General features: G+C 41.2%; 2 protein-coding genes across 8 annotated transcripts in view; one reads left to right on the top strand and one right to left on the bottom strand.

The window, feature by feature from the left end:
* Positions 1 to 1960: 1960 nt before the first annotated feature.
* On the bottom strand, positions 1961 to 20985 carry MTRF1 (mitochondrial translation release factor 1). Of its 6 annotated transcripts, none has more exons than XM_067292511.1 (10): positions 20811 to 20985; positions 13232 to 13681; positions 10479 to 10570; positions 9534 to 9615; positions 9197 to 9304; positions 8933 to 9105; positions 7628 to 7745; positions 6308 to 6444; positions 4639 to 4737; positions 1961 to 3336 (listed from the first exon to the last, which is right to left on the bottom strand). In XM_067292511.1, exons 2-10 carry the CDS (start codon positions 13656 to 13658, stop codon positions 3214 to 3216), a joined length of 1359 nt encoding a protein of 452 aa, XP_067148612.1. In that variant the 5' UTR covers positions 13659 to 13681; positions 20811 to 20985; the 3' UTR covers positions 1961 to 3213. The 6 variants fall into 6 exon arrangements, with proteins under 6 accessions (XP_067148612.1, XP_013803797.1, XP_013803796.1 ...); XM_013948343.2 differs by lacking the exon at positions 20811 to 20985 and adding an exon at positions 20163 to 20227; XM_013948342.2 differs by lacking the exon at positions 20811 to 20985 and adding an exon at positions 19902 to 20217.
* NAA16 (N-alpha-acetyltransferase 16, NatA auxiliary subunit) overlaps positions 20492 to 23527 on the top strand; it is a 76363-nt gene continuing 73327 nt past the window's right edge. The window contains exon 1 of one of the 2 annotated variants that reach the window (XM_067292488.1): positions 20492 to 20828. In XM_067292488.1, the coding sequence (XP_067148589.1) occupies positions 20775 to 20828 (54 nt within the window). In that variant the 5' untranslated portion in view covers positions 20492 to 20774. The remainder of the gene's footprint in view (positions 20829 to 23527) is intronic. The other variant, XM_067292492.1, reaches the window with a different exon arrangement.

The following is a 23527-nucleotide window of genomic DNA, read 5'->3' as shown; positions in this document are numbered from 1 at the left end:
ATTGTCTTGCCTTATGAGGCTTTAATCAGACAATTCCTACTCTCTCCTCATCCATTGCAAAGAAATTTTATGAGATAATTGCTACAATAGTTGTATGATCCCTAGCATGACTCAGCCCACATGCTTTCAGGGTTCACAAGCTCAGCTGGTGTCTTTAGCACCAGGACTACTCCCAGGTGCAGCTTTCCTCTGGTTTCCTTCTTTACTGGGTGAGGCACTGCCACTCTGTAGACCTCAACATGTCTATGCTGAGAGAGAAGAAGAGAGAAAGTCAAGGCAGGAATTATGTTTCATGCAAATCAACAGGAGTTGAAGAGCAGAAAGATAAAGTTGGTGACTCTTATCAGTTACAGCGTTACATCAGCATGAAAGGTCTGGGTTATGTACATTCATGATTGTGAAAGGAAGCCAGACCAGCAGGTGTTAAAGCAAGTATTTTGTTCTGTTTGTTGTCACCCTATTTTATAATCAAATGTGAAGCTGTGGGGTAAGGCTGTTTCTATCAAACAACAGTTTGAGCTCTGTTCCACTATGAACAGCAGTGCTGTCTCAAGAAGCTATATGATGCCTTCTGAGTAGCCATTTTCCTTTTATCCCTGTATTTTGGGATCACCATTTTTTCTGCTAGTAGTGTAATTTGACAGATTTAAGCCACCTGCAGACTTGGCAACAGGGACTGCATTACTAGATGCTGGGCATTAGCTAATGGGCATTATAAGCTGCTCACCGCTGCTGAAAATCAAGGTTGCTTGTAGGAACTGAAACCCAAGTTTAGAGTATTCCATCTTGAAAATGCTTCCTAAATGGCACAGCTATACCCCTGCATCCCTCCCACAAGTACAAACGCTGAGGTGGAAGAACTTGGAATAAAATATGGTTTCAAATAATACTTTGGACAGGAGAAGCAAATATATCTGCTTTTTGTAAAACCGAATGTTGCAGCCAATGACCTCCAGTAGAAGCAGAAGTGTTCTGTACAAAGTCTCTGTCGCAACTGAGCACAACACTGTAATTTTGCTGTCTCATATTCAGGTATAAGCAATTGTGGGATATTAAGACAAAGATCCTTCAGAATGCCCTGGAACGAGCTGGGAGAAAGGGTTTAGCTGACAAACTTCAGTGCTTGCATTGAGGACATCAGAAATTAAGTAGCAGAGTAGAGCTCTCTTCTGCTTTCCTCTTCCTCATCACTGTGCACAGAAAAATCAACAACAAAGAAGGGCTAAAGAAAATTAATCAACTTAGTCACAAGTACTCCTGCAAAGTGAGAACGTTGCCATCTCTCCCTTCCAATAACATAAGTGAGGCTCATTTTTAAAAGTAATTCTAGAGAGTTCTTCATAAGCATTAATACTAGGCGTAGAATCTGATCATTTTAAACGCTCACTTTACAAGAAATTTCTAAGACTGTTCAAGATACGCAATTAGTAAAATAAATTGATTTGCATAATATTTGCAACAATAATTGATTTGGAAAGTGAGTTAAAGCAGCATGTTAATTGAAGAAGCATGTTAACTGAATACTCTCCTACAACAGCTGATCATATTAGTTATTGCCAGTCTGTCAGCACCACATAAATATAACTGAGTTTTGTATCCTCCTGCACGTATTTTTTCTTTTGAACTGTTTCCTGTGAGTAGTCAATGTTCAAATGTGCAAATGACTAAGTCACATAATATTACATTTCCTGATTGACTTACAAAGCTATGAATTAAAAAAAAAAATTTTGTAATTAAGTGTTAGAAGCAAGTCAAAAATTCACCAACAAAATTTGCTGATAAGAATGTGCAAATACACCAGAATTGAAAATAATTCCAGAACTGGGAAACTGAGTAGAGTTTTCCTGCTTTCTTACTGGTGCAAACTCTGCATTTCTTAACATATCTGAATAAAGTTAAAAGAAAAAATTATTATTTGTTATAAATACAGTAGTAAAAATATGCTTAATTTAGAAGAATGGAGTATTGAAATAATTTATTTGTTAAAATACATGGACATTTTTTCAATCCTGTATTATTCCTGATTACAAAAATGTGTGAATACAACAATGAATTAAGTCCTCACTTTCAAAAGACCGTACAGAAAAAAAAGAGCAGTTTCACAGCACAATTTGGGAATAACAGCATAAAAGGAGAACACATTCATCTAGCAAGTTAGCCCAATTGAGCAATGCAGTTACATATTTTTGTGTAATGTTAAACATGTGAGTATTCCTGAATCACTGCATGTGACTACTGACTGCCTACGCACACGTGGCTGTAAGCAGGTTGCACAATATGTGCTTAGGTGAAAACATGGATGCAAGTTCTATTAAAGACAACTGCTCTGAAGATATCTGGCTGGCCCTCAGTTACAGCACACATTCACAGAAGTATCCAGGCAGGAATTAGGTGAATTCCATAATTATCTTATTTGCTATTATACAACTCTACTATGAGTTCATTTTCTCTGTTGAGAAGCAGGAAGCTACCTATTACCATTACTAAACTCCTTCCAGAAATTTGTCAGCCTAATTTGAAGCTAGATAAAGGGGTTTTTTTACATTATATTGCAGCATGAGGTCCAGACCCACCCTTAACTGGCCCAAGTATGACTGCAAGATGGCTGAAAGGCATATCACTTAAGATTCTGGACTCTTCTCCAGATTGCTACCTTTGCTTTTGTATACTCATTCCCCTCCCCACCCCCCCCAAAAAAAAGGACATAGTAATACAATTATTCAAAAGACTACATTTAAGGAGCTCACTCAGTGGATGGATAGAAATAAGTATGATTCATGAGGCCAGATTCTAGACTGCGTTAGGGAAGCTTGGTGCTTTTTCACCTGAAGAGGAACATCTCCCATTCCCAGTGTCCATGTAGTTTAGTGGGGGGGAAGGGGACCCACCACATGCACTGCAGGGTATTTCTTCTGCTCCATCATTATACCTGTCCAGCTGCAATACGGTCAAGAGAGGGTCTGGCCTACCAAAGCCATACTGCCAAGACAGAGAGAAGGTAGGTGCACACAGTACTCCCAGACTGTTCTCTTCTGCTAGGGAAGCTGTAATAAATTCAACCCGTTGAGTTCATTCGTGCCAAAATATAAAAGGTCGTATCACACATACTGAAAGATAGAGGCATAGATTTTAACCAAGCTATCATCTAACAAATGCATCCATTTTATTTTGCTATTAAAGGCAAAATTTCTGCTTTAACTGTACACAAGGTTTTCAGGAGCCTCCTCTTTCCAAAGACTGCAAGTTTTCTAGATATTCAGTGAGAGCCTCTACCTCCGCAAACTCCAGTAGTCTGTTGATTAGCTTATCCAGTGCTTCTTTCCCACTTAGAATTTCCTATGAAAAAATAACAACAGATAAAAGCATTACTGAGTGTACACCAGTATAATTTTGAAATGCTGACTACTCAAAAGAGGAGTTCCTGGAACACACTTTGCCTGGAGTCTTATCTTAACTCATCCACTTGCCAGTCTGTGCAGCTCCCCCAAGTGAAAGCAACACGGCATGGTGCACAGCAGCACGGCTTTGGCTGGCTGCCTCTGAAAAGCACATTGATGCTGGCACCAACAAAAGGAGCTATTGGTGCCTCCTTGACATGCTATCGTTACCTATGCATTTACATGAATTTTCCCTTAGCAAGAACAATTGGGGACTGAAGGACCTAGTTCCAATATTGTTGCCCATGCTAAGAACTGGTTTCTTTTACAAGCAAAGCTTAACTAACTTTTGTTGGACATTTTTTTGCTCCAAAGTTTTATTCAATAATAAGAAATTCCACAAGTTTCCAACACTAAATAAGTTAAAAGCTGGACTAACAAAAATAGTTTTTTATGCAATCACAGAACTTTTTCCCATTCTCCTCCATTATGATATTAGTATACCTATATACTGCTTCATCAAATATGAACCATTTCATATTCAGCATGCTGTGTTCTCTGAAGGTACAGTAAGGTTACAGTAAATCTGGAACCTAAGCCAAAAAAAGGGGTCATCCTAAATTTTGTCCTAAAATTTAAAACATAATTTTGTCCATAAATTTAATACACAAAAATACATTATTAGATATTTGTTTCCTTGTAGAAAATATGGGATTCAAATCATATGTAGAATTTTACTCAAAACATTAGGTAATCTTAAAATGAAAGCACTCAGTTTCCTTTAACTGTGGCTTACAAGACAACCATAAAGAAAAGCTTTTTTCTTTCTTCCCTCTAACATTAAAGGGAGGAGGAGACAGTGGCTTAATTAAAACAAAAACAAAAAACTTCTTGTCAGGGTTTTTTTTGGCTGCACTAAGCTCCAAGTATCTCAAATTCTACTCGCCCAGTTTGGCTAAGGGCCTCTCAGAGTTCACAAGCAAGGACTACATATTTGATCACTTTTCATTCACAGTAGGAGAAAAATATACACAGAACTAGGCCAGTTATTGGATTTCCTTTGCAGGTCATCTTTAACAGCATACCACATCACCAAGACAGAAAAAAAAGTTTAAGCTGTCTAAGTCTATGATGTTTGGTTACTGCATGGCTGGTCACCCAATTTCCTGATACATTCTGAATTGTTTTCACAAGGTTAAATTTTTCTGCTTATGGTACACACAGGTATCTATCTTTTAAAGCTATCATGAACGACCATTACCTTGATATTGCGTGCATCATATGAGATCCTGTGGTCAGTGACTCTGTCTTGAGTGAAGTTATAAGTACGAATTCTCTCTGACTGTGCTCTTGTTCCCAACTGTAAAACAGCAACAAAAAAATTCTATTATGCTGCGTTTTTTAAAAATAAAAGAATCTCTTATAAAGCAGCATGTCTCGAATAAACGTTAATGGATCAACCTGTTCTACCTACAAACCTAGTGGTCGCTGACTTCAGATTTTATTCTGATAATTGTGCTCCTATTAAACTGTGTTATTTGCTATTCTATATCACAGATCAAGTTTTAACATCCTCCAGTGCACTTTTGCTTTTCTAGCTCTGTAGCTGGAAGAATTACTTAAGTCGCAACAGTCATGTAAGGCAAGAGATACATACATCTATACGTGTCATTAGTTCAAACATGTAAGATGGTTCTTTTCTTTTTTGGGGTGTTGCAATGCCTACCAAAGATAATGAGAGTAGGCATCATTAATAATATAAGTAGCACAGTCAAAAGGTACTACACAGAAGGGTGGCAAAGCAGTTACACTAATATTTGGCTGACAGAAATTAACACCAAAAGAGGAGGAAATTAAAAATACAAACAGTAGTCCTCTAGTGGTCAAATGCAGGAGTGCAATCAAATATAAAAGTTTTAAAAGAGAATTCCAAATATAGCTTTGTTGCCTGATTGATTGATTGCTTTATTAAAATGGAGAACTAAATGCTGAAAACTCTTGGAGAAATGGGTGTCTGATTCAACAGGCTTTTTCATCTGCACCCACGTTTATATTTCAAAACAAAGAATTTATTTAATGTATTCTGGAACACAATGACTGAGTTAGTCTGCAAGAACAATACACTTAAATACAATCTGAAATTAGTGATTAAATAGCTGAGCTGGAAAAATTCTACTATTTTAAAGTATTTTTATTTCTGTTGATCACTGTAGAAGTTTACACTGCAAACAGCAAAATGTTCAAAGGATAGGAAAAGAATGATAGCACATTTTCAGGGAAAAATACAGTCTGCAGTGTAACTTTAGGTAACTTTTATGGAAGTTGTTTCTTCCTTAAAAGGTTACCTAAACAATAGAAAATAATAACCTTAGGTAACTGTGAAGTGGAAAGATTGTTTACATACTCTTATTTTTGTGTGATCTTATCAAAAACTGTTTTAGATTAAAACACAGCTCTGAGGACGTCTTATCCTAATTTTCATTGAAAAAACCCCCTCCTTACTACTGCTCTGATTGTATAAATGTGAACTTAATAGAGACATTCATTACAACACAGAACAGTTGAGGTTAGAAGGAACCTCTGGAGATCATCCAGTCCAATCCCCCTGCTCAAGCAGGGTCACATAGAGCACATTGCCCAGGACCCTGTTGTTAGCCCATGATGTTGTGTGCTAGCTTTTTGATGATTACAGCTACAGTCTCACTAAAAACTCTTTTTCCATTACCTGAGAAGTATACGCTAGGGTTAACTGGGGTAAGTAAAAAACAGACTTACTATTTTAAAGCAGACTTGCATCTTAATACAGAAGATTCTCCTTTGTAAGCACACCTGGTTTGACACACACACCCACATGCTCTGCCACTGTCATGATCAGCAACAAAACTATAACATAGCACCCCCCTTAGATGTCATTAATCACATGTTCTCACCTGCAGTTTTCTGGCACTCTGCTCTTGACTTAGTTGTTTTTCAATGATCTGCTGGTACAGCTTAGCTCTCAGTGTCCGCAGAGCTATTTCTCTGTTCATTTGTTGTGATCGCTCCTGCTGACACTCAACTGTTAGTCCTTTGTAGAAGAATTTAAGAGAGCACAGATCAAAGGACCATTATAACAAAAAACAAACAAACAAAATTAAATCTAACACATTAGGCAAATGAAACCTTCTAAAGCACTTGCTTGTAGGCCTGTCAGCTGCAAAATAAAAAGCCATTTGAACTCACTGTCAAAAACCATTAGTACATTTTTTAACTCTTCTCAGCTCCACCAGGGGTTTGTGTGTTCAGTGCTACAGAAAAGCCTGGGAGATTTTACAATTTCATGAAGCACAAAAGTTCCTGACATTGCCTCCAGAAAACAGGAGTTCACTCCAATTAGCTATTTCATGTTAAAAATTTAATTTGCATAGTCCACAGAAGCACATTTAAAAGAGTGTAACACAGGTTTTAAACATCTTAGTCTAGAAAAGCTCTTAGAGACTGGAAAATTTATTATTCTAGCAGAGAAGGGTGTCAAAGCAATACAGGACAAACTTAAAGTGAAATAAAGCAATAAAAAGGCCTTAAAGAGATAATTAGTATTTATTTTTATTTCACATTTATTTTTGAAATAAAAAGCCATACAGCAAACAACAGTTTTCACATCAGCACTGGAATCTCTTGTGCCCAAAATGATTCTGCACCCAGACAAATAGTAGCCCAGTGAATTTCATTAAAAACAAATCCTGAGAAAGACAGAGTGGTCAAGCACAGACATTATCTTCCCATTAGTATACCTTCACTTTCCCACTCAAGATAGGATAGTTTTATCTACTACCGAATGAAAATCCTCATGTCTCCCTTCTTCTCAGTTCTGTGATTACCCAGGTTCCAGCCAGGCAACGTGCACCCTCAGTCGCCACTGACCCTTACTGCTGAAGGCACAGAGCACTCAGCAGGAAGTATTTACACCTTCCATCCTGTCCCTGTCACCCTCCTTTTTGTCTTTCATTCCTCAAAGACATTCTGCTTTTGTTAAACAGATACTCTGAAGACAAAACTGGCATGAGAGCAGCATATTGACCGTCATGCTGCTGGTACATATTCCTCACTCATTGCCTTGCTAGAACATGGGCAGAAGGAGAAGGGGTTACTACCTTTTTCAGTATCGAGCCCAAACCCACAAAATCCCTGCAACTTGCAGGATCATAAGTTTTCATTTCAGGATACAGATTTTGAAAGTGATTAGAAGTACAAAATACAACTAGACTTACCTGTGGGAAGGTGCACAATTCTCACAGCGCTATCAGTTTTGTTAACATGCTGCCCTCCTGCTCCTTTGGCCCTGAATGTATCTATACGCAAATCTTTGGGATCCACTTTAATATCGACCTAGAATCAAACCGAATCATTACTTTCTGTTCACCCTAGTACATTTTTGAACATCTTTTCAATTATACTCTCACTTCTCTCCCAAAATTACTCCCCTACAACTGTAATTATTATACTTAAACTATTATACTTAAAAGAATTATTATACTTAAAAGAAATGAAACAGCAAACATCTCTGTCTGCAAAGCATGTAATACTTCAAGTATTTCACTTTTTTTTTTGAGCTGTACTACAGGTTCTTCACAAAACAAGGGGAGGGGGCATAAAAAAAAGTTTTTGTAAAACCAGCTTTGGTAAGGAAAGTGAAAAATACCAAACAAAGCAAATCACCAAACACAACTACTAACCAGCAGTGCCAGGATCTTGTTCAACGAGTCAAGCCTGAATGATTTTTACAGCAGTGCTTGAAAACATCTAACTGAGGAAAACTGGGTGTATCCAGGTCCAAGAAAGGATTGCAGCACTGGAAATATGAGTCCATGATGACCTGGACCATAGTTTGAGCTTGGTGGATGGGAAAGGAACATTCAGATCTGAACAATGTTGCAAGGAAAGCATTACAGGGAAGCAGGAGAACTTGCTGGGAAAACCTACCAGATCTGGTTTTGGTTATTTTGTGTTTAAATTGCTGGTTGAGTATCTGTGAGATCTCAGAAAGACTGGCCAACACACCCATTCAAATGCAAAGCATACTGTCCTTGATTTAGCAGAGGACACCAATAATTTAAATGAAAAAAAGGAAAAAAATCCAACCAAAAGGCCCTGCTGAGTCACATTACTATGCAACATCAAACACTTCTTTGGATATATTCCCTGTCTCAATACATTACATAATTTAAAATTGGGTTACTCCTAGCAAGTCAGTTTTTTAAGCGTTGGGGCTGGAATGCTTAACAAAATGATCATTGATTTACTTTCCACTTCAGGTAAGAGCAAATCTCTGCAAAGTCGCTTCTGATGATCCATTTAAACATTAAACATGTAAATGTAAGGAACCATTTAGCTAGACACAGAGCCAAGGACTATTGCCTGAGCTTGTGGTTTACTTGCTCAGACTTGCACAAAGCGCTTGGGTACCAATAAAATCCCAAAACAGTAACAGTAACATGGTTTTAAATAACACCTACTCCACTGCCAAAATGGATGAGCAGGGAAACACCTCCTTGTTGCCCTGATTAACAGTTTACCTCCTCTGGCTGAGGGAGAACAATAACTGACATTGTCCCAGTGTGAATACGCTGCATTCTTGATGATAGGCCTGTCTCAGGGATTCGCTGGACTCGATGTGTCCCTCCTTCATATTTCAGATGCCTGTACACATCATCTCCCGAAATTTGAGCAGCTGCATGATGCAACCCACCTATAGAGACAAATAATGTGTGATAAATATAGCACAAAAACACAGCTTTTAATTTAGTCATCTTGGAGAAGTATCTGAAGAATTACTGTACCTATCTCAGCCGGCATATAGTTCAGAATGTCAAAGGTCCAACATTTATAGTCCGCATAGTTCTGGTACATCTCAAACATTTCTTTAGTGAACTGTTGGCAGATGTCACCTAAAAATATAAAGGCACTACAACATAAATAGCAGATCATAAAATAGCAGCCACCACTTTTTAGATTTAACTGCAACTCTAACCATGGTCATTAGATAGATTAATACTCTTCTTTAGACAGTGCTATTTTATATCATTAAAGTGTAAAAATACATTAAGAATAACCCATAAGAGCCTTAAAAAGTTAGATGAAGGTTTCAAGCAATCTTTACTGTGGGGATTTTCTGACCTCCAGTTGTTCTGCCAGCTGTCACTTCTAATATGACAGGACTTCCATCATACTTTTCTTTCGGCACTAGAATCTGGAAAAGCTGAAAAGGGGGAAAAAAAAGAATGTCACTATCTGCTTCATGACTCTGTATCTCCTTCTAATCAAATTTATAGCCAACCTTTGCAAATACTGTAGCTTGAGCACACAAACCCACAAATTTCTATTGGTAAACTAGTAACTAGGGGTAAAAACTTTCTAATGGTTATTGCAGCTCAGTGCAGTCAGTGTGGAAATGCGATCTGTTGGTGCATCCACAGGGAAGCTAGCTGAAAATTTGATCCCACAAAACCATATGTCAGGTAACCCACTCCAGCCCCAACTACTTATGAACATGAAGTTATTAGCTATAAACCAGCCTTTTTTTTTTTTTTCCCACACAAACATTGATCTTATTTTTCATAAGATTCTATTTCCTATTATCTTAATCTGAACATAGAAATGAGCCCAAACACAGAGCTTTCTACTCAATCTGTTCAGCTTCTCTGTTTGTAATTAATTTCCCCACTTAGGGGGTGCTGTCAGCTGAAAAGAAAATTAAAGATTGAAAGTTTCAATCAGAAACCTTTTCAAGAACGTACACTCTACTGCCATGAACAGTTACTAGGATGTCACGTCAGGTCTCAATAGCATAGATTCACAGTTTTGTTTTTATTTTTATCTCCTTCAGCATCTGGAGACAGACAAGCAAGTAAACAAAAATGACTAAAATAACAGGCTTCTAAGACGCATTTGTCAGTAAGAGGTTTACTAATAATTAATGTTGCCACATCCTTTCAGGAGGAATATAAGAAGCTGGACTTCCGATTCATTAACACACGTGTCATAGGTTGTTGTTAAGATCACAAAGGAGCATTTTTCTGATGTTTTTATTTACAAAGCTGTATAATTGCACTTCAGGCTCACCTTTCTGCACAGTGTGTTGATTTTTTTATCAAGGGTTTCCTTCTCTTCTAAGGCAAGCTCTAGAAGTTGTTTCTCATCTCTGCTGTCTAGCTCTAAATTCCAACAATAGGAACAGACGTTAGCCAATCTCACTTAGCTTAGAGCAAACTCTAATACAGCTGTCAAAAGACATGCATTACAGCATATAAAAGCTGGCAGTGCATGCAGTTCCATCTTCCCAGCATGGAATCATCAAATAAAAGCAGCCCAAGCCAGGATGCATATTTCTAACTGATCATATTTTCAGGGGTGGAAGTAGTAGCAGACTAGAAGTGGGATACAAAATATTTTATCTCTGAAACTCTAGCTGAAGGCTTAAAGTCTGCAGCAAACAGAAGTCAGTCCCACCTGACAGTTACTCACTGTCAGTTGTAACATACTGACAGTGCAGGGCTAAATCCACAAATAAATTTGACAAAATACGTTAAAAACATGCCTGGGAACAACAACTGCCTCAGTTTCCCTTATTACAAATTTTCAGGCAATGAATGTTTTGGTTTCTGGATGTGTCCAGAAACACCCATATATTGAACAATTTGTAGCCATCTCATTAAGGTGAACACGAACAATATAAGCGTGGGGGTAAGAGTGTAGTTTCTAACCCTTTGTCCCATGCTATTTGAGGGACCAATGAGATGTGGGAGGTGTGGACTCAAGTCACCAGGATGTGGGAGACCTCACTTCAACTCTTTGCTTTGCTTAGGGAAATTCCCTTCCCTCTGCTTGGCACCTGAGAGACCACACCTGGAGTACTGTGTCCAGTTTAGGGCTCCCAGTACAAGAACGGCATGGACATACTGAAGCGAGTCTAAATAAAAGATGGCAGATCAAAGCCGAGCCTGGCATCCTCTGTATACAATGCAAGAACAGTACAAGATGGTAATAAATCAAAGGCTTCTGGATAATCCATAAAGCATCGTTAATGATTAGTTAAACAGTAACAAACTAAACAGCGTGAACTGAGATGGTCTGGTGTGGACCAACTAGTTTGGGGTTCAAGGGATCCGTGTCCCATTCCTACCTCCCTGCAGACCTCATCTTTCAGACTTCACTTAATCTGCCCCATGACCCCTCACTTAATCTACCCCATCACCAGTGACAAACTGGGGGATAATATTTTTCTTCTTCATTGAGTGCGGCTAGAATTAGATCCAACAGCGATTGTGAGGAATTCAGGTACGGAGAAGAGGTTCAGTTAGGGTTCTAAACAGAAAACAAAGAACAGTCAAATGAATGGGACATCTGTGTTTTAACTGGACCACACGATAGAAAGTACAGATAGTATAATTGGGCCCTATTTAATCAACTTATTGGCTGTAGTTTTTCTTCCATTTATTTTCTTTTTCTTTCTTTCAACACTAACTCACTTCATCCATCCATATCATAATTCATGGAACTGACCAAAATTCTTCATTACCTTTTTTGATCCCAAAATAGCCTTTTTAAATTGAAGTATGAATTTTCCACATTTTTTTTCTAAATACTTTCTAATTCTTCCAAGAACATTTTTTTTTCAGCTTTCAGTTTTTGTCCCTCCTCATCTTCACTCCTTTTCCTCTTTCTCCAGTGGAGAAAAGTGAGAGAGTTGGGGGGAATAAAATATTTTTAAAACCATGATTTTTTTCAAAAGCACCAACATACTCTTTCATTTCTAAAACTAAAGAATATAAATATTTTCTACCTTTCTAAAGGAGATGCATTTTTATCAGCTTTATTTCAATATGGCTTTTAATGATTTATTGGTATGCCTTGGTCTCTTCTCTGAGATGCACCATGACCTTTCGTCTTCTTCCATTTATAGATATTGGCTATCCATTTCTCCTTTCCTTTGGTTTTCCCTTGCTTCAATTCTTTAGTGTAAGCCCTTTTTCTCCAGGCCACTATCTCCCTCTATTAATTTAGTATCCATCAGTGTAGGAGAAAGGCCAAAATTTTTACTCTTCTACTGTCTGCACTGCCTTGCACTTGTAACTGAATGACTTTTGTCAAAGCATTGCACCTTTACTAATTCTGTAAGTTGCTTTACTCCCTATGTACTTTCTCATTTCTGACCAGTATCAAAACCAGACAATATTTTTTTTTACTTTTCGCTCCAACTTCTACTGTAATACTGTATTGAAAAGCACCAGACATGCTTATTATATAACTGTCAATTTTTATTCTATGTAGGACTTCTCAAATATCTCCAAAGAAGTATTAGTTTTTGCCATTTACATTAGAAGTTGACAAATCAGGATCTAATGTTGAAAGCTCACTTAATTTGCTTGATAAGTATCAATGAACTCGCTAGACATAATTCTATTTTAAATGACACAGATGAAGTCTGCACTTATCAAATACTCACTGAAATGTCTTCCTTCAGTTCACGCTACTGTTGGTTCCATCAAAAAATAACCTTAAAACAGAAACATTTCCAAACTATTTCTGCTAGACACATAGCTGTGAGAGTCCAGATGGTCCCTATTCTCCCAGGATGGCTGTATTAAGACCTCAAACTGAAGGGAGGTGAGGCAAAAATGAAAGGAAATGGTTAGATGAAGAAAACTTTAGCAGCACGTAAGCTCCCAGGAACAGATATGACCAGAGAGTGTTCCTTGGCCAGCTTAACTCTTACCTTTCTTAAGCCTTTCTTAAAGGCTAGGCAGTACAGCTTATCACAAGCAAAGCCAGTATTCTGGAGGAAAAAAAAAAAAAGGCAAACACATTATCCTTACCTTTGCACATGGCTTCTAACTCTTGAACCTCTCTTTCCGCCTCTTTGATTTCTCGAAATACAGTTGCAACTGGAGACAGATCAGCATGTCTTCTCTTCAGAAATCTTTCCTCAAAGTCATTTATTGAGCCAGCATTTAACACATGACTAACCCGCTGGTATTCCTTGCTTAAAGTCTCTAGATACTTCTGCATAGCCTCATGCTTCCACAATGCATGAGAATCCTGATGTTTTTTTCTAAGCTGACTGCTAAATGTCAGAGTGAATCTAGCTGTGTCCAACAAAGATTTTGGCCTCCAGTTGTGCAGTCCCATCACATAACCCATCTTCTTAGTGACAGAAGGAAGAGGACAGCTGTGAAGCTGACCATGACAGCAGCACTTGGTAAGCAGGCTCCTGAAAAGCCAGACGTTTTGGAGAGGTTTCATTTTGTTTCTTATTTTTCCACCACCTGAAATTAGAAGCAGACAGTACACGGACTATTTTTTATTATCTGGGGAAAGGGAGCAGTCTATTTTCAAAAGCTGTATCAGGCTCAACACACAGTCCCGTTGTCATGGACAAAACTATTCCTGCTTTAGCCCTGGTTTAGACTGGCAAACACTGTCAGCACAGTTGTACTGACTGAGGGTTGGAAAATATCTCCTCCCTCACCTCATCAAACAATTTACTTATGCTGTGGAAGCTATATTGTAGATGCTGCTTTACAGACAGCAGCTTCATTTTGCCATACATCTCACTGGACAAAAACAACCATTTCACATGCTACTGTCGATTTTGGTGACACTACTGGCAAAAGTACAATGTTGCTGAGAGAAGACAAATCTATACTAGAGATGCAGAATTCTATATAGAGAACATATGAAATGTGCAGATTTTTTGTGCAAAATTCTACCCACTACTGTAATAGGTTATAACTTGGGCATGTGGACATTAGTATTATCGGGCTGATCTTGCAACAGATTAGTCGATGGGACTATTCACGTGCATGAAATTAGTCACCTATTCATCAGTGCTGTGTAAGACATGGGAGCAGTGCTTTATGTTCCCTGTGTACTCCTTTCCATGATATACAAATAAGAGGCATAAATATTTTCATTAAGAAAAGTGAATAAGAAGCAGCTCCTCTGAAATACAATCCCTTTGTTGTTCTGACAAACTTAGCCTACAGGTTTACAGGACACAGCCTCCCCTTATGACTAACGCTCTAGGACAGGTCTTTTTTCTTCATTGTACATCACAGCATTGTACATCATCAACACCACAAGCTATATTTTGAATTCTTATTAGATTGTAAAAATTGATATTGATGCCCAAGGGTCTGCCAAGAGGTCTAAACCTGCTTGCTGGATCTATGTAAGTCATTCTCATTCTAGGACTATTCATGTAGAAAAGGTTTAATGAATAAGGAAGCACTCCTTAATATCTCTGCCAGTACCACAATCCCATCCATCTACCGACTTTTACAAAAAAAAAAAAAATCAGTTCTGAAAATACTAAACTTTTTCAACAGGGTGTCCTTAAGCACACATTTCAATTCCCTGACACAATGACTTTTTTACTCATTAGTGACAAGAGTTTCCATACATCTTCAGGCATTTTACTAACATATTACTATAACATTCTAACTACTCATCTCGCCAGTTATCCTCATCTATTGACTCTCATCCATTTGCCCAACAATGAAAGAATAGCAACATACAGTAAAAAATCAAAGTATTTCAAATTGCTTGCCCAGCTATTTGTTCTACTGCCCACAGGAACTGAAAGAGCTAGGGAGGGAGGGAAGGGCCTTTATTTTACTTCTGCGCCTTCCCCAGATTCCCCAGGCTGGTAAGTGCTATCAGACCCACAGCGACAACTTCAGGACTACTCTGATTTACAGAAAGCCAACAGTATCCTCCACGGACTGTTCTAGGGACTGACAACAGCTGCAGCGCAGGGAGCACACTTCCCCCACCAGGAACACAGTAAAAGGCACAAATCGGTTCGTCCTCTACAATCCCGGACTTTGTTCCACAAGGTCACACGTAGACTTAATTCAAAAAAGCCCAAATCTGCTAATGGAGTTGCCCCTAGTGATTTCATGCCAGCATGGCCCATCACCTTCTGGTCAAGTGTCAAGCATCATTAACAGAACTACTGGTTTACTTAAAAAGAAAGGTACTTAACTAATAACTAACTTAAAACTCTCAAACATACAACTTTTGTTTTTAATGCCCGAAGACCCTAAGCAACTGTGTGACTCAGACCTTCAAGGGCGTCCGAAACTTCAGTATAGCTTTATTTTATTAAATTAAAAAAAGCCATCTCCTCCTTAAAAGAGATTTTGTCCCAGAATATTTGTGCAGAAATAAAGATACATAAAACTTTTGGGGAGCTGTGAACAGTGGACTATCTATACAGATTTTTCAAATCTGTTCTTCCTAGCTTTTTTTATGTGACATAATTACCCTGTGGGCAGTTTAACTGCTGAAACTAGTAAGCAAAAAAGACAACGGCGATTGTCTTATGAATTTATTAACTAACCTCTAAATTGCTAATTAACCCACTACTAACTAAAAGTTAATTTCCAGGCACCACTTATCAACGCCACGATTGTTTCAAGAGGCTTTCCAAAAGCCACGCCTAATAACCAAAGACGCGATTAGCTCCAGGCAGCCGGTTCACAGAGGCACGTACGGATGCACGAACACAGGCAACAGCGATCCGCGCCGCCGCGCCAGCACCCCGCGCACCCGCCGCCTCCGCGGCCCTCCCCGCCGCGGCCTTATCTCCAGCCAGGCACCCGAGCTCCCCGCGGCCCCGTTCCCGGCCCCGGCCCCGGCGGCAGCACCGGGCACGCAGGGCTCAGAGCCGCCGGCCCCGCCGGGCCGCAGCGCGCCAGGCGGCGGCGGGCAGGAAGTGGAGCGGAAGCCGCCGTTCCCGGCATGCCCGGCCCCGGCCCCGGCCCCGGCCCGGCGGGAGCTTCCCCCAGCCCCGACCCCGGCCCGAGCTTCCCCCGAGCCGGGCTCCCGGCACCTTTGCGGTATCGCTCCAACACCAGTCTGAGCACCTGCAAGCTTCTCTTTACCCCCTGCAATTCTAGCCCCCCAATTTATATATATATATATATATATATATACACACACATAAGAATAATTATTTTAATTTAAAATTATTAAATTATTTTAATAACTTAAGTATTGTGTATATTATTATATATTTATATAATATATACTATATATAATATATAGTATGTTATATGTTATCATTATTAATTAAATTATTTAAAATATTTTTATTTATATTGATATGACTTTCTATTATTTTTGTTTATATTTATATGACTTTCTAGTCTAAACCTTCATTGTCTTTTTTTCTCCCCGCCCCCCTTCATAGCAGCAAAGGTAAGGTGCTCTGATTGTTAGTGAACGCTTTGGATAAAATGGCAAGAGTAACAAGCAATGGGATCTTTGACTTCTGCTTCCAAGCGCTAACCTGTTACACAAGTAACTCACTCAGTTCAATTCTATTTTGAAAGAATTATTGCCGCGCTACAAAAGACAAACATCAGTTATAAAATATGAATAAACATAACCATCCACATTATTATTAAGCTAACAGGTAACAGCTTCCTAATAAAAGTATATTTTACAACACTGTGTATATGCATATTTTCATAGAGGATATTAAACAGATTATACAACTATAGCTAAAATTATATTCACATTTTAAAAAGCTTTAAGTAACATTAGTTTTTATACCTATAACTACCCAACAGGGCAATTTACTTACTCTTTGCTATGTATGTTACTGGAAGGAAAATGTATTTTTTCAAAACTCTGAGATGAAAGCTTCTGCTGCTTGAAATTTTGTTTCCCTTAGGTGCATCACTTGCACTGAAAAGTCACTCTTTCATCTGAAGTTTGCTTTACTTCAGTAAATTCTCCCATCAGCGGACTGAACTTTCAATTTACTATTTAGGGCCACAGCAAATAGCATCCTGAAATCTCAAAAGTGCTTCCCTGGGGCCTGAGCCTGCTGTGCTGCACTGTGAGAGATACAGTACAGGCTTCGTCCCCACCAAACCCCCCTCTTCTTTGAACATGACTTACACCTCAGTGAAGTCAAATAATGGGACTCTAAATATACAGTTTAACACTTACAGGTCTTGGAAAGGTAAACTATGGGAGGACAACCCAGAAGCTAATAAGAACATGAAAATCATAAGCAGACCACACACTCAAAATTACCAAACGGATTTAAGAAGTAGAGAGTAGGTCAAGACAAATGACATCTGCTTCAACTGCAGCTACTAATGGTTATTACATTAAAACCTCTGATTAAAAGTGAATATGATTCAGTTTTTATTATGCCTCATTGGTGAGTTCTTAAGTTTGAAAACACAAGTTTAACAAATTCTCCATGCTCCCTACCAGCCAGCAGACCAGGCAGCACCCACATGGCTAAGACATAGGTGGGACTCAGTATTGTCAGTAAGATTGCCAGACACACCATCAACTACAGGACACATACCATGTATCTCATATTGAAAGCACGAGAAATATTCTTCTTTCCTCAATTTCCTATATGCTTTTAAAATGGAATATGGGATTTGAGCATGGAGGATGGGAAATCACACTGCTGTCTGTGCTTTTTCCCAACCCTTTCCTTACGGTTTGCTTTGATGCCTTAAACCATATATTATACAAATAATATACCATGGCCATAGCAGCTGCCTACGGAGATGGTGAGGACCAAGGGATATGGGGTGCAGCGTGATTGGAGCACGGTGCTCTGCAACCAGGGCAGCCAGGCCAGGCTGTAAGGAGCATAAGGAGTGACAGCAACAGGACAGCAGGGTTTTAGGGTTGGGATGAATACCAGCGACAGGCCTGTATTTTTAAATCCCAAATCTGGCAATCCTGAGCTGCCTATTGACTTAGATACTGGAGGTAAAGAAATGGCTAATCAAACAGAACAGGCTCCAGGCCTTGCAATGCACTTGGCATGAAGGCAGGCCTATGCCTGCACTGAGGCTTTTTTTGCTCAGGGAGCCCTGAGCTTAGCAATCTGCAAGCATCATGCCACAACTTTTATGGAAACCTTGATGTTAATAAGCCTTGGAGTAAAGCAATACACACAACAAAATCACAAGCTTGTTATAATGTATGTATCACTTTGATAGTGTTCCTCTTTTGACCCAATTAGTCAACTTTCAGACTTCTGAATTGTTTCTGGTTGAAGGAAAAACTAGTGACAGAATCATATGCATCTTGAATACAGTCCTGCTTATTAATGAAGACTGTAGAAAGAGCTTTGTTGTGCCCAGCACAGTGGGATTAAACGACAAGAGAAAGCCTTCTTGACTGCATTCCCAACCCTCACTTTCAACCAGCACTCTGCCCCCCAAAAAGCTCGTTTCTTTGTTTATTCTCCCTCTGAGCCAGTCTACAAATGACTCTTTTATTGCCTCCTTACTTTCATTTTCTTGCTGCTTTTAACATAGACCTTTAACACACACACACACACACACACATTTCTAACCCAAATCGAACCCCTGCTTCTTACTTGCAATCAGTCTGTTTTCAGACAGTGTTCTTTCCAGTATTTGGACTAGCAGAAAACAAAGAGACATTTAGCTGTTAAGAACAGCCTATTGCTTCAGACCAAGGGTCCACCTAGCACAATATTAGCTTGTCTTGGAGATGCATCTTTTTATCACCCAACCTGACAGAAGGCATAACATGCCTTTTGCTAAGAAGACAGAAGACTGGAGTTCATAAAGTTAAGGCTTCAGAAGGTTATAAAATGTGATAAATACATGCTGTGGTACAAACAGACTCTGAAAATGATCCAGCAGGGCAAAGTCAAGTTGGTTATCCTTGTCAACAGTACTCCTGCTTTGAAAAAATCAGATACTGAATACCATGCTATGATGGGAAGGACTACATCATTACAGCAGAAAGAACACAGAATTGGGTATAGCATGTTGGAAACACTATATAGTATTGTTGTTCTCTCATTTAGCCTGAAAGGAAAGCACCTACCACATCCATCAGCTTCAGCAGCAAGGCTTGTGACTGCCTACAAGTCAAAGATGCCCTGCCTGGGATCCTGTCATAGTCACATAGTTACCTGCTTTATGTGTAACTACACAAAATAAAGTATACAGCTTTTCTAATTGGTACTTATTATATGCTATTTTCACACACTTGCTTTACTGTGGATGTCTATCATGTTAATCACCTGAGACAGTATGCGGATAACTATTATTATTACAAAATTAATATTCTTTTAAATATACCAAAATATAATTAATATTTTAAAAGAGTAGTTACATAAACAGAGATTCTAATTGAGGCTGCCTAATACCTTCCCCTGTAAGATAGTCTTTATAATTGGTTATAGCTTTGATTAATTTAACCAGTTTTCCTTCTAAGCAAATGCCCTAAGCCAAGTGGCTTTAGTGTGTTTTTTTGGTTTTTGTTTTTATTCTCACGCTGATTCATTTAAGAGCTATTCTGGGAATAACAATACGGAAATTTAATTTTCAGAAAACCTTAAACTTCCTCTGGCAAAGGAGCCAAACCATGAATTAATACTTCCAAGTATGCACGACAGTTTGGGGGAAGTTTTGCATAATCCACTACTGAGAGATGAATTAACGCAGCAGATGACGCGCGTACTTGCTAAGAGGCGCACTGGTAGTTTTGCTGTTGTTTCCTTAAACACCAGCCAGACGGTAGCAAGCGCTCGGCCTCCCCAAAGCGCAGCTCACAGGCGCTTTGCTCTCCTCCAGCAGCGTCTTCCAGCCTTGCCGACCGTGTGGCTCTACCGCGTCGGCGTGAACTACTTCCTGCGGCAACGGCCGCAAGAACTGGGTTACCGGGGCCGGAGAAGCGGCGGAGGCCGCCCGCGAGCGGACAAAAGGCCGTTTTCCGTCCTACCTCGCGGCGGCCGGGCGAGGCCCGACGCGGCAAACGCCGCCACCTCCCGCCGTGGCGGCCCGTGGCCTCGGGGGGCCGCAGCGGCTCCCACCTCCGCCCCGGCGGGGCCCAGCCGCTTTCCGGGGAGCTCCCCAGCGCCCGGCCCCGCGGCCGGGGGAGGAGAAGGGAGGGTTTTAAGGCGAGACAGGAGGCGAACGGCGGCGCGGGCGCCGCTCCCCCCCGGCGGCCGCGGGCACTGCCGGGGGGCTCCGCGCCCGCCGCCCCCCCGGCGCTGCGCGCGGCGGCAGTGCGCCTGCGCGGAGGGGACCCCGGCTGCCATTTTGCAGCGTCAGTTGGGCAGCGAGGCCGCCCCGGCAGCTGCGCACAGGGGCCGCGTTCGCGCGCAGCGGCTAAGGGGAGCCGGCGGGGAGGGCGGCGCAGGCCAATGAGTTAAAGAGTCGCCGCCGCCGGGGCAGGAGTCGCGCCGTCGCCCCGCGGAGCCCGGGGCTTCCTTCCCGCCTGCCCTCGCTCTGCCTTCTTCCTCCTGTCGGCACCCCCGCCCCGGCCCCAGCTGCCTTCGCCTCCCGCTAGCCGAGACCCGCGAGCCGCCGCGCGCCCCGGGCCGCCCGCGCCATGCCGTCCGTGCCGCTGCCGCCCAAGGAGAGCAACCTCTTCAAGCGGATCCTGGTGAGCCGCCGGCCCCGGTCCTCCGCCGCCCTCCTCGCTCGGTGCCTTCCGCCCCGCGGCGGGGTCGCTTCGCCCGTTGAGCGCCGGAGTTTGGCTCCGGCCGAGCGGCGAAGGATGCGGCGGTCGCGCTCGCCCGGGGGGAGCCGCGGCTGCCGCCGCCGCCTCGCCCGGCGCTTCGCGGCTCGCAGCCGTTTCCTCCCTTTGTCTGGGGCCGCCGAGCAGGCCGGCGGGGCCGGTGTCGCCCCCGGCTGGGCGAGGGCGGGAAGGGGGGGCAGCCGCCGCTGCGCCGAGGGGCCGCGGTTCCCCTTCGCCGCCGCCGGGCACGGCAGCGCCGGGGCGAGCTCTGGCCGCACCGCCGCGGCTCCGCTCTGCCTTCGCCGTCCCTCCCCCTGCCCGGCGGCCGCGGCCCTGCCGCGGAGGCGGGCTCGGGTCCGTGCCGGAGCCGGTCTTGCGGGCGGCTGGAAAAGCGGGCTCGGGGAGAGCCGCTTTCCCGCCCCGGGCTGCGCTAGGGGCTGCTGCGCTGCGGGCAGCGCTCGCCTCGTGCTCTTGCGACCGTGCTCAGGAGGGCTGGAGCAGACCTCAAAGCACGGTGCGGGCATAGCAGGACCGAGTCTCTGCTAAGTTGCTCTCCATAGGAACTTCCTTTCCAGTAAGGATGTCCCTTTTACTAGATTAAAGCTGTTTCACTAGGAAGTCTGAAGTGTAGCTGAAGATGTCTGGCAGTTTAACTTATCCTGACTCTGTAAGTCCTTTCAAAAAGCTTTCTCAACTCTTGCATGCAGAGTTGCAGCAGCCCAGCTAAGTGGTTGGCATAGGGTGCTTCACCTCTTAGACTTTATGGTGCAAGGACGCTTAGCGTTTATGAGGTAATTTAGAAGAAAGAAATCATTTTGACTATAACTTTCTACTTAATCACTTTTTTTTTTAATGCTGCCTCTTTTCAAGGAAGTCTAAAAGGGGGGGGAAGCTTTTTGAGTGTCTGAGTGATACTAATGGAGTCCCAGCCTCAATAAACTTAAGGATTTTTATGCCAATTTGCCTTTCCGGGACAGAGGAGGTCTGTGCAGCACAATGGTAAAATGTTGGCCTATGCTAATTCCTTTAGTTATATCAGAACTTGTTAGGTTAGTTTCAGTAATTTTGTAGGTAAGAGATGAGCATTTTAACTTCAGGAAGCTGAACTCAAAACAAAGAGCATATGTAAGCTTCAGTACTCTGTATGTGGCTGGTGCACTTCAGCAGGTGCTTTGGAGTGCTTTTCTTTTGCTGGCTTTGGGTAGTATGTAGATTTTTAAAGATTTAATAGTGCTTAATGGTGATTTGTTGCTTACTGCATGCTTATGGTATGCATCTTAGTAAGTCATTCTAGCGCTCCTCTTTCTCTCTGCTAAAAATAAATTACTAATTTTAGAACAGTTAAGTGACTATTCTTGTTAGTAGCAAACAAGTTCACAGTAGCAATCACTTCTAACTTTTTAAAATGATAAATATAAGAGCTTTTTTAGAAGATCATATTCTAGACAACCTCTTCTTTCTTGTATTGCACAGTGAACCAAACATAGCTGCTTAGGTGAGGAAAAGGAGGTAAATATAACTTCACTGAAGCTCATATGGAAATGTACTTGCTTTCTAAAGCCTTCTGAAGAGTTAACTGATGTGCTATGCTGTGGCTAGTCACTGTTCCTAAAGTGTTAAACTTTTGCTTGTTCATATGTCACTTCATATACTTCTTGAAACTTAGCTTCTTACTACTTATTAGCTTTGACTTTTTCATGGCTATCTCTTCCTGGAATAGTAGTGTCTACATAGTCCAAATCCAACCTTTGGGTTGGATGACATGTTTAAGAATATTATAGTGCAGTAATACAGCATGTAGTGCTAAAGCCTATTCTGTGATCAAAGCAGCTTTTGCCTACTTTAGCACTGCCAGAATACTTGAAATGACTGGAGATGCAATGGGCATTTTAGAAATCAACAAAATACTGTGAATGTGGGAGGCTGTATAACAGAACTTTACAAGCGTGTAATGATTTAATCACTTGGAACAGATGTGAGGTAACTGTGTTAACATATTAAGTCTAAGTATTTTTATAAACACTTTGCAGAGAATTAGCAGTTATGAAATGGGAAACACAAAGGTTCAGAGATCACGAGAATTACTTGGGAGTTGCTCATTGGGTGTGTATGTGTATATAAACATATATGAGAGAGGTTATTAACGGTCTGAACAAGATGCCTAAATAATAGTGAACCCAGCTTACACAGAGCTAGCATGGCCTCAGGGAGTTCAGTGTGAGCTGTGAAATCTCAAGAAGCTGGGTGAGTAGTGTTTAACATTAGTTTGCATGTCTGCATGCTTGGCAGTACTTGAACAAGCTGACTTAAAACTAGCTGTGATGTGATTACATAAGTAGTGCCATTGAAGCATAGGTGAAACTCTAGCATGTAGGTAATAGTTCTTGTTTCTGTGTATGGCTGTAAGAGGTAGTGCTAGAGCTCTTCCCTGTTACTGTCTTAACTTCCAGATCTGTTTGTCTTTTAAACCTTGCTTCCACTCTTCTGTGGGTTTTTTTTCTTAGGCTAAGTGCTCTTGCACTGGAAGCTGTTATCTTGCTTACAGGTGTGACATTGCTTGGAAGGGAGAGGCTGACCAACTTCAAGCTCCCTTCTGCTTCACTTCCCAGTCTTGCACAAGGCAT

The sequence above is a fragment of the Apteryx mantelli genome, chromosome 1 (genome assembly GCF_036417845.1).
Source record: "Apteryx mantelli isolate bAptMan1 chromosome 1, bAptMan1.hap1, whole genome shotgun sequence".
Lineage (NCBI taxonomy): Eukaryota > Metazoa > Chordata > Aves > Apterygiformes > Apterygidae > Apteryx > Apteryx mantelli.
This window is presented reverse-complemented; position numbering and strand designations above follow the sequence as displayed.

What these genes read in the sequence shown, in the direction of transcription:
- MTRF1 (XM_067292511.1), bottom strand. Translation starts at nt 13,658, where the DNA reads ATGAAACCTCTCCAAAACGTCTGGCTTTTCAGGAGCCTGCTTACCAAG. An exon ending in AGCTGGCAGAACAACTGGAG is followed by an intron (nt 9,305 to 9,533) that starts GTCAGAAAATCC and finishes TTATATTTTTAG; the next exon opens with GTGACATCTGCCAACAGTTC. An exon ending in TTCTCCCTCAGCCAGAGGAG is followed by an intron (nt 7,746 to 8,932) that starts GTAAACTGTTAA and finishes GTTTGATTCTAG; the next exon opens with GTCGATATTAAAGTGGATCC.